The sequence below is a fragment of the Limanda limanda genome, chromosome 14 (genome assembly GCF_963576545.1).
Source record: "Limanda limanda chromosome 14, fLimLim1.1, whole genome shotgun sequence".
NCBI classification, from domain to species: domain Eukaryota; kingdom Metazoa; phylum Chordata; class Actinopteri; order Pleuronectiformes; family Pleuronectidae; genus Limanda; species Limanda limanda.
Window position 1 is genome coordinate 16,904,543 of NC_083649.1, and position 11,418 is coordinate 16,915,960.

The 11,418-nt window shown below is 41.7% G+C and overlaps 1 protein-coding gene across 1 annotated transcript; it reads left to right on the forward strand.

The window, feature by feature from the left end:
- Window positions 1–2,409: 2,409 nt before the first annotated feature.
- gltpd2b (glycolipid transfer protein domain containing 2b) lies at window positions 2,410–7,498 on the forward strand. The gene is made up of 4 exons (XM_061085267.1): window positions 2,410–3,005; window positions 4,586–4,644; window positions 4,819–4,997; window positions 5,273–7,498. Exons 1-4 carry the CDS (start codon window positions 2,936–2,938, stop codon window positions 5,889–5,891), a joined length of 927 nt encoding a protein of 308 aa, XP_060941250.1. The 5' UTR covers window positions 2,410–2,935; the 3' UTR covers window positions 5,892–7,498.
- The last annotated feature ends 3,920 nt before the right edge of the window (window positions 7,499–11,418 follow it).

Consider the following 11,418-nt stretch of genomic DNA (forward strand, 5'->3'; position numbering starts at 1 on the left):
AGTTGCACAGTATGTGATGTACTTCTAAATATACAGCAAGGGAAGCAGAGATGAGCTTCTTGAGGGTTAGCAGAGCCTCCAGAAGGCAGATTGAGTATCTCACACTAAGTTAGAGCTGAGATACAGAAGAAGAGCTGGACCCCTGCAGCTTCAAATCCATGTTTACACTACAGTATAACAAACAGAATGGATTTTTCAGTTAGTTGTAAAGCAGGTTTGGGTTTAGACTGTTTATGTTCCCCCCACTACAAGCAGTCTGAGTGAAATCCAATATTTGCTTATCCAAGCCTCTTTGGCACAACTGAGCCTGAGAAATGTTTCTCAGCTCCACCCAATGATATTCTCAAATTCTTTATAACAACTGTCAGACAGGAATGTTTAACTGTTTTATAGCTAGTATTATAATTGTGGTCATATCAGTGAAGCCCTTTTTTAATGCATTGGACCAATTATTGCTATGATAACACTCAATACAGCACATTTACCTTCACCAATGCCCAACAGTCTCCTCATGAAACCACATTTAAATTCACAAATCCAGATTTTTATTTGGTTCTGGACTAAATTGCACACACACACTGCACTTTTCCCCCCCATCAAGATCAATGAGTTATTCTCTGAGAAATCAAGGAAAATGTTGCACAGTACCTTATCTCACAATGTTAAAGAATTTCACATCCATCCACCAAGTCTTGAGGTACAGTTTGTGTATAATCTTACAACAAACAAAAAAAACAAGCAAACTGAAAACATAACCTGCTTGGTGAAAGTTACAAGTGGCTGTTGTGCATACACAGTAACATGGGTCCAACCTATGTCAGTCTATAAATGTATTGGACATTTTCTTACATGTAAACCTGTTTATGGATTAACACTTGGATGGATCAAATTGTTTTTTGAAACTTCAGACGACATTTGTAAAACATGACCCGGAAGGATCAACAACTGTACTGTTGCATTAAATCCCTTTACTTATACATTACTTCTGAATATCCGCACTATTGTCATTCATCTCACTCATGGGATGTTTGTTAATGGGAATTTGAACCCTTCACCGGGAACAAATGTTGAATTCTTTTGAGGGTTTAGGGACAAATTTAACAAACAACCAAACAGGATTATAAATGTTATCCTGGACCTGTGGTTTTATGTCTGGTCTCTCCTGATATGTTTCACTTTAGTGCACGGGGTGGTGGAAAATCCAGTGTTGTGGTTTCTGACAGTGACAAAATATCCACTTCCTGCTCTACTGAACCTCCGAACATAAACACATGCCCACAGTGTGAATTCATACCACGTGGCTCAGTCCATTTGCTGCATAACTTTGTGAATCAGCAGCTTACTGTTTTATTCCCCAAACGATGAACACAAAACTTTAATACAAAATAGATAAAACATATGTTAATTTCATTAGAATGTGTCATTAGAGAGCGGCAGCTGTGTGGAGTCAAGCAGCTCAGGGTTTCTGAAAGGGTCACATGTTTTCACAGGGATTCAAGCCTCTCCTCATCAGTTGCTGCCTATTTAACACGGGACTCATCCATTGGCTGCACGGAATAAAAGCCCCATGACCCGCCCCTCCCAGCCAAGGAATGAATGCCCCTGCTTTCACTTTTTTCTTTTCCCGCTCCTCTGTTGAAGACTGCCATTGTTGAGTCCCTCTTCGTGAGCACACATGTGGTTCGGCTTGAGTGTGGAGTTCAATGTCTGTTCACCTCCCCCCACATGCAGCAGCAGCAGCAGACCCACTGATAGAGACCAATCCCAGGGTTTCCCATGATTATCTCTAACAGAGGTGATAATCATGGGAACACCCTTCATGCTCCGTGTCAGTCCTCCTGTCTTACTGACACATCTTGGACTTTAGAACTGAACTTGAAACTGAAAGATATGAATCTGTATATGAGGTTTGAAAAGAAAAAACACGTGTACGTTTTTTTGTTCCGTTTCCTCCCAATATGATGTGCAGAGCTAAAGATGTCTTCATATCTAGCAAGAGATTAGCACAAATGGACATCCTTGTATCTTTTGCTGCCTCAGCTCGGATAAGCGCGGTTAGACGTTGTTAATCATTGACGAACATGGATTTGGTATCACATCTAAGCATGTGCACATACGTCACGACTATGATTCACTCAAGTTTGTCATGACTTTAAGAGAATGTGAAAAGAGAGGTGATTAAATACATTCTGTTTACATGGAGACATAGGGCACGCCTTTCGTTTCATGTCGTACTGTCACGTAAACCCATGTGTTGTCAGGAATGTGTGTCAGCACAGTTGTAAAATGTGGTGGTTGTGCACTTAATGGTGTGTGTGACTGAGAGCAAGGGAGAGAGAGAGAGAGAGAGGAGGGAGGAGGGAGGAGGAAGGGTGGTGGTGGGTGGAGATGGGAGGGAGCAGATGTTTACTCCAACTGACCAGGAATATAGACGCATATAGAGAAGATGAATCTGGAGGAATAGGGGCTACGGGTGGACAAGCTACGTTGGCTCTACTTTATCAGCCAGGGTCTGCACTTGGATGATCTCTGGACCCACAGATTGAGCAACACCACACCAAGAGGCAGGCAGCTCCAAAATAATCATTGCGAAACAAGGGCAGGGTAGAAGGAAGACGTGAATCACAGAGAGTGAAAAGAAAAGCAAAGTTGCGGGAGAGCGTGAATAGGGAGAGCAGCAGCTGTAAAAGAGTTCAACATTGATTCAGGGCTCTTTTAGGCACAATGGTGGACAGAGGATTGTGTCTGAGGTTTTGGGGAGGAGTATGAAAGATTTGAAAGGATTTGGGAGGGTGGGGGGTCAGAGGCACGGGTCCGGTAGAGAGTAATTGTGGTGACAGCCAGTGCAAGGGGACGAGGACTCATGTGAGACACAGAGGAATTAAAAGGTAAAAGACAAGGAGAGGAACTGGCAGACCCAGAAACCGAACTCAGTATGGGTGTGAAGCGAAAGGCTGCTGCAGCTATCTTAGTCCTGCTGCTGTTCCTCGGCTCCCTGTGGCTGCGTGAGTATTTCTGTGTGGGTCTGTTTGTGTGTCCATGTGCGTGTGTGTGTGTGTGGTGTTGCACTTTTAATCTACACAATCTCTCCCTTGTTTGGAATGCATAAGGCTCCTAATCAAGGAAGTGTCACATGGCGTGGTGGCTACAGAGTTATGCATGGTGGTCACACCACTCGTTACCATCTCTTAATGCTATATATATATATGTATCTCTTTATGTTTATAAATATATATACGTAATATATATATATATATATATATATATATAATATAATATAAGTCTTATGTCATTTAAGTCAAATTAGATAATTTTATTTTACAAAGTATCTATTTCTATAGTCAAAGACATTCAAAATCAATAATCCATGACTTCACATCATTCTTTCTGCCTTATTGTAGGGAAATAAGCGGATGTGGGACCATGTAATCTCTCTGGATTAAATTGAAAGTGCAGCGAGATTTGAGAGAGCTGAGTCAGACTGCACAGTGTAAATTTAGCAGAAACAACAACCAGTTCTGGAGAGTAACTCATAGTTGCTCCATTAGGAAACTTAAATTTAGATACGGCTCATAGTACTTGTGCAAAGACTTCACATCTCGGTTGACCCTTCTGGCAACATCCACAGTAGGTCACTGTCAGGTCAGAAATACATCTCTGTCAAATTGGACGGGCTGTTTTTAATTTGAGCTGAAGGAGTTTCAACCACTTGACAGGAAGCTGAGGAGATCAGGAGAGGGAAAGGGGTTTATGGACTGGATGCTAAAGTCTTCTACATCGAAAATTATAAATTGTATCAGCATCTTTTGTTTTATAGTGTACAGTGTGTTTGAATCCTGTGGCCTTTTGGAGGGAGGCAGCTAGAGACCTCTATGGGGCTGATGCCAGAACAACTTGTGTGTGCATGTGACATGTGTAGAGGAAGTCAGTGTCAATGAAGCCAACAGGTTTAGCTTTGTCACAGGCTGGAATGAGCTAACAAACATGACGACTGAACATCAACAGAATGTTGTTTGCTGCAGTAGCAAACGAGTTTCTCTTCTTGTGCAGCACATTCAATCCAGCCTGTCACAACCTGTTTTCCCACGTCAACAGCATAAAAATCTCTTACATTAATGAGTGATTGTGAAGAAGAGGATAATCCCATGCAATTAAAAGCAATAAGATTCTATCCGTGTGAAAATATGTGAAATGTGAAGTGGGTGGCTTATAATGACGAATCTAAAAGAGCTTCCCTCAACTTTTTAGAGCCTGTGAATTGGTCTCTAAAGGCCTTTAAATGATTAAAAATTTTGCTGGATGTGTATATTTGCCACAGAATCCCTAGCAGTTCCACAGTTGTTTTGAAATAAATAGATAATTATAATAAATAAAGGTTATGTATATATTGCAGTACCCTTTTTTTTTTATTTCCCATTAAATATTGAATAGTTAATATGATTAACATTTCTCACACAGCTCAAAGAGGTTGCAATTAAGTGGCAGCACTTTCATGTTGTACCCTCTGTTTGAGTTGGAAAGTGTCTGCAACCACAGACTAATCTTTTGGTTTTCTCTTGTTTCTTTTTGTATTGTCTGACTGCAGAGGGAGGTTTGGATTACCAGTGGGATTCCTGTCTCAAAGGTTATAATCAGGAGAATAAGGTAAAGACCACAAGCAAATCAATCACTTCATCGCTTATCATGTTTCCTCCATCAGACTGAATCTGTAAAGCAGCAGACTGACAGTTTGAGTAATAGTAACTCACTTTCTGTTTTTCTTTGTCTCATTAATTGCCCCCCGCGCTCACACACCTCCCCATTCCCCCCCACCGTCAGATTCACCAGCTGTCCAACAGCAGTGGGGCTGATGGGGCTGAGGGTCTGTCGGTCGTGGACGAGTGCCCCGGTCAGACCTTCCAGGTGTCATTGCTGCTCACCCACCTGTCGGAGGCGCAGGCTGAAACCTCGGACGTGCTGCTGCCGCCCTATCTGTCCAGCTGGGATGAGCTTGTGAGGTAAGGTCACCTGATAAAGGAGGAAAACAGTGTAAGGGATGGATTTATTAACAGTCCCAGAAAAAGGGAAATTACTTATGGCTCATTAATTATTCTCACACTGTACACTCTAGTTTTCATTCCATCATCTTTTATAATTTCCACATTTAAAAGTATTGCATATTACTTACGTTACCAATTTCTATCTGATCTTCCTGTTGTAAAACTACAAATTTCCCCGTTCCCCATCTAATCCAGACGAAGCTGAATGAATCTGTTGTGTGCTACTCTTGCAGGTTTATGGAAGCTCTGGGCCCGATGGTGGGACTGATATCTAAAGAGATAGAAACCAAGACCTCCATTATTCGCCAATTGGCCCTTTTGTCGGACGGGAATCCTGAGGCAGAGCTGGGCCCGGATTTAAACTCAATAAATTCATTTATCACAGAGGCCTGGACGAAGAACAGTGTCGAGGCCACACAGCACGTAGATGCTTACCGCTCTGTGCGCTCCATGATCCGGACGGAGCTGGACCGAGGCGTGGTGGACTTCAATCACCAGACGGACTCTGGATGCCGGACTCTTCTGCGTCTGCATCGGGCCCTGCTGTGGCTGAAGCTCTTCCTGGAGAAGCTGGCTGAGACGCCAGTGGCCGGCCGCCTAAGGACTCCCTCGGACCTGTGTCGCGAGGCCTATAAGAGCACGCTAGCCAAGCACCACACCTGGTTTGTGCGGAAGGCAGCTGAGCTGGCCTTCATTGCCATGCCAGAGCGGGGTTTCTTCTACAGGCTGGTGTGCGTGCAGGACCAGGAGGAGATGAGCTCGATGCTGAGAAGAGTGGTTAAGGCCATCGGAGAGGTTTATGACAGGACTGAGAAAGCCCTGGAGGACAATGACATGCTAAACTTGCCATAGAAGATGGGACTATCAGACTGGACATAGAGCCTCTACAGCTGTGTTACCATGTTTTGCACTGTCCTCATAGTTTCTCGTCTGGCAACTAATTAGGTCTTGAAACGAGGAAACAAGATTGGGCTTGATTTATTTTCAGCAAAGGTTTACAAGTGCCATTTATTCTTCCCATCTCACATAGCAAAATTTTTGTGTATGCTAGATTCGGGCCACAATTAAGCCACAGCAAAACCGCAATTGGTTTTGTTTAGGCCATATTCACCATTTACAACATGGGCCACTTGTTATGAAGTAAAGCAGGAACTAGACCCAAGCACAAGACTTATCAAAGTAAAATGAAGGTTTGCAGATTATTACACAGTGAAGGATTCAGGCAAAGAAGGTCTCTGACTTGGACATTGTACTTGGTGTGGCGTGCTGCGTGGTGTGGCACGGCACGGAGGCGTTTTTTTGTGATCAGCAGGTGACAAGAAGCTGGTCTTCAGGCAGACTGAATGTGCCAGTGACCTAACAGACAGGCAGGCAATGTCCAGGCAAGGAAACTAACCGGCGGGCAGGTTGGTACACATGGAGCGTATCCAGACAGATTAACAAACGTAGGCAGCAACCAGAATGAAACCAATACTGATAGACAAAAGCGCTTAGTCACACTGTGTTATCTGATGATGAGTAGATTCTAGTCCAGGGTGTTTATACTGCAACGGGTGTTCAGTGGAAGTGAGCTGCAGGTGTGCCAGGGACCTGCAAGCAGAAACACGCCCAGACCTGCCATTCCAATCACACACACCCATCCCAAGCATGACGCACCAATCACAATACACACACACACACAGGGTTGGGATGGGTAGCCGTCGAACCACTTTAGATTTACATCCAGATTAAACTTTGCCTAAAGCGTCTCATGTTTGCCAAGAAACGCCCATATTTGTTTTGTGATACTCAGGCCATGTGTGCTTTTAATCAAGTTGGCCACTTTAGGCTCACATTCCTTTTGTTCGGGCCACAAGAAGGCCAGAAGTGCCGGGTTCATTGCCTGAAGTGACCCACATCCGTGTGCCATCTGCGAACCAAAGTGCTGTGTCAACAATCAAGAAAATCAGTGAAAAAAAGCCAGTTCACTGTGAACCACGACATTCCTTATCAAACAAAAACACTTCTGGACTTGTCCTCGCCTCAGAGGAAGTTTGAAGCAAGCGGGTAATGTTTTTAGGCCTGCTACACACCGAATGTGAATTATTTAATAAACTGCTGTGCATGGTAACATGAACACAATCACCTCCGCTGTAACACATGTCACTGAGGAGCTGATTATGTCATGGACTGTACGGTTTATGTTTTTGTGCCAACCCCCGTCCGTATGTGATTGGTCATTTTTATGTTTGTACATTTCAAATGTTATTGAAAATGACTGCTGTTTTAATTGGGGTTAAATCTTGGAGAGTTAGTTTGCTACCTCACAATGAGCTAGGTTTAAACGCCTTGTAGACGGAACAAATCTGGGACCAATCCAGCCAGATCGAGTGGTGTTACATGAAAGAATAAAATCCAATTTAGAGTATGCAGGATGTTTTTGTATGGTGTACAGAATAATTAAATATCTATAAAATGAATACGACAGAATGTAGCAGCCTGCTTTATGACATAGTCCGGTAATATAAAAACTTGACATTTAAATGCCACTAAGCTGTTGTGTAACACTGTTCAGCAGAGGAACCAATGCTCTGCTAGTCTTAACTTTCCTTACAACAGGCTGGACATCATCTATGTGACACACAATCTACCTGCACATGTATTTTCTAAGTTTTGCAATGGCACACTAAATTATTTTCAAAAGGCTTTCCCCATTATAAAGTCCTGTTTTAGGAATATCTTACATATCAAATGTCTGAGGGACGTGATAAGTAGTATTTGCGAATATCAGTCACTGCCACTGCTCTTGATCAATGAACTATTTTAACCCCATAAATACCTCTAATGCTACGTAATCCCGGCTCTCTCCCTTTTCCTGGACTGCGCTCTCTCTTTCTGAGGAGTAGAAAGGAGCGATAAGGATAGAGCCCGAGGGCACAGAGTGAGCAGGAGACAGGAGGCGGTTGAAGGTCAGTGAGCAGCAATACTCCTCAGCCTTAATCTTGTCAAGCAGTTTGGGGGCTAGTCTATTAGTAAAGCAGCTCCCAAAGGGACAAACTTTTCAACCTGAGCCGGGATTCACACATTTCTGAGCTTGGACCGATCAATATGTTTAACAAATAGCAACAAGAATAAGAGCAAGACTGTAATCTGTGACCTTTGTCCCATGATGTGTGTCGGAAGATGACGTGTTGCTGGTATTTCCAGTATGTCTCCACTTCTGCTTGATAAGACAAACTGTAGAGATTTTTTACTCATACTGGGGAGTCAAAAATGTCAAACAGCCAGAGAGACTTCGACTCTTTTGTCTTTCAACACTTCTGTCTGCACAGGTCAGCACTGGTGACCCCTGGCGTTGTAGGCTGCGAGGATTACGGTGAATGAGATTAAATTAGATTCCATCTGACGTAACCTTTGACACAGGCTGACAGGCTTCTTTTTCTGTCCCCCTGTCTAAGGCGTCCACTATACGTGACAACGTTCTGTTTTACGATATAAAGATGAGAGACATAGAGGCAAAGATTAATTTTTGAGTTCCCTTAAATGACATTTATTTATTTCTCTATCTTGGTTTGCAGTAAACATGAGCAAAAATATACATACAATAAGAGCAAAACATAAAGAATCCAGAATAGAATTATCATCCTTTTTCGGGCGAGAGTATTCCTTTCTTGAACACCACAGTCTTAGGCAATGATATGATGTAAGATGAGGTGATAAGAGAGGGGGGGGATGGGGTTTTGTGATATCATTTCTTAATTAAAACATGAATTTCTCATTTTCTTTGGGCCCTTTTGTGTTTTCTTTCTGACAATTTTCAACACCTGATATTTCTCTGAAAGCGCTGCACATTATTCACCACCTCCCTGATTAACCTTTAACAAATCTGTTAACATTTTGCCATTTGTTGAATGAAATGATGAAAACCTACCAGGTATAGCTCCATGACATGATACAATCCCAACTAATACATTCTCTCCTCTTTACAACAAAATAGCAGTAAAAATACTCTTATATAAACAAAACAATATTTTTGTTATATTCTTCCATCAGGGTGATAGACACAAAACTGACAATAATGCCAGAATGCGACATATATGTTTTTTTTCCTTTTTCCTCTTCGCCCTTGATGATACATGTTGCACTGATTTAGTTTCAGCCTTTCCAATAAATACATCATACAGCCACACAAGAAATAAATATATTGCTTTTTGAGGACATCTCCAAATTATCACAGAAAAAAAAGGATAAGTGGAGATAACAGGAAATAACATTCTGTAACACTGGGGAACAACACTGTCTGTCCACCAGGAGGCACTGTTATCTTGTCATATAACGTGTTCCTTTTCTGCGTAATATTACTATTATTAGTAGTAGTAGTAGATGTAGTGTTACTATTATTATTAATATGATTATGATTTATTATTATTAGATACAAGTTAATTGCACAGGGTCTCCACCTGGATCCTCCAGTCTATCTGCATGAGATCCTCACTAAGATCTGCTGCTGAGGATGTGTCAGTGCATCCGAACAAATCAAATTCAATCTATCATGAAAGTCTTTGGTTGAAGAACAAATCTTCACGTGCACATAACTAAAAATGAGCATGTCCAATAGGGTGATTGAGCAAAACATGTAACCTGCTTTTGTTGTTTAAAGGGGCATGATTTCAGAAATTAAGGGGGAAATGAATCTTGCTCTCTCCATCTTGAAAGATCCTGACAGTGAATCGAACGTTTCACACAAGGAGAAGGAGGAGGAGCAGGGACAAAGTAGGGTAAAGAAGTTCAGCGTGCCTGCTCTGGATTAGCTGGCCAGATTAAGAGATTACAGTGAAATTAAGTAAGTGTTTCAGGAATGCTGAGGAGGGGAGACACATGAAGTGAAGCCGCAAAAAAAGAGACCCTCAGTCGACTAAAATTCCTCAGTTGTAGATCTTTTTCTTTCTTTCTTTCTTTCTTTCTTTCTTTCTTTCTTTCTTTCTTTCTTTCTTTCTTTCTTTCTTTCTTTCTTTCTTTCTTTCTTTCTTTCTTTCTTTCTTTCTTTCTTTCTTTCTTTCTTTCTTTCTTTCTTTCTTCTAATGTGAGTGAACAGATGCATGTGATCTGCAATCACAGTCACACTGGTGTCATTTTGTGACTGTGCACGTGAATGTTTAAAGGAATGACTCCACAGATTTCTATCGTCAATTTGCAGGCTTGCTTGTACTGCATGGTGAATACACCTTAAGAAAACAGCACTGGAATAGTTCATGTACTTTAAAGAGGTTGGTTGTCTTCTTATCGTAATGGCTCTGCCTTAAGCCTGATTCATGGGTTCAATATTGGAAAATACAACAACAACATAATCTTAGTGGAATAAAAATAATTATTTTCCAGGCCTAAAAAACAAAACTCTGATCCACTAACAAGTCACATAATCAAGACTCTAGTAGTCACTTTTAAAGGGAGATGTAAACTACGCATTTTGATATCCTGGATAAATATTTTCAAGGATGAAAATGGGACATGAATAAAACAAAGGGAACAAACACTTCCAGTGCAAATCAATACAAAAATATCACAACTGCATCTATTTCTGATACTTGAATAGTATGAAATAGATGCAGAGCACACAAATGAAACTCTAAATTTTCATGTTTAAATAGAAAAATGAGAAACAAGAAATGGATCCTGATTCAACTTAAAGAAGGAATTGTGAGTGACAGTGAGAGGGACAGGGAGCATAACGTTACATTTGCAGCAGGAGGAAGATTGAAGCTGTTTTCACGTGTTGATGATGAGACCGTTTAAAGGACTGATAACTGTAGTCTGGGAGCGTCGGAGCTAAAGTTTTGTTTAACCACTAACTCACTGGAAGTTTCGGGTCACGTTGATGACGACGTGACTGACATGCCGTTTCCCATCGCTAGGTATAAGTGGTTTCGATACGACCTTCACCAGTAACCTAAATACCCACATCTGTTCTGTAAACTGCTCTCAAGTCAAACAACCAGTGTGAATATGAAATGATCCAAAAAAGGAATAATCGCCTGATAGATGTCCTGTCATCTTAGGAACAGACTCAAGCATTCCTAATGTCTGCCACTTAATGAATATTGCACATTGCATGCAATTTCCCGACCTACTGTATGAGATGAGACTTGTAAATGGAGCACACGCACACGCACATACACACACTCTTGATGGTTTTGACCTCATCTGTAACTCCCGTTTCTTTTCTTTTTTAGGTTACTATCTTACTGTCATATTTTTCGTGAAACACACACTTGCCGTGCGCGAGATTCGGAAGATCACAGTGCGTTCCCTCCTGGTGGTCAGTGGTTCGACATAACCTTAATTCACACTTAGCAGAGAGGTGGGACATTGGGGCCTCCTGCCCTCAAAGCACACTGAAGAC

Coding starts and splice junctions, on each gene's coding strand:
- gltpd2b (XM_061085267.1), top strand. CDS start 2,936: ATGGGTGTGAAGCGAAAGGCTGCTGCAGCTATCTTAGTCCTGCTGCTG. Junction 3,006..4,585: donor CCTCGGCTCCCTGTGGCTGC/GTGAGTATTTCT, acceptor GTCTGACTGCAG/AGGGAGGTTTGGATTACCAG. Junction 4,998..5,272: donor AGCTGGGATGAGCTTGTGAG/GTAAGGTCACCT, acceptor CTACTCTTGCAG/GTTTATGGAAGCTCTGGGCC.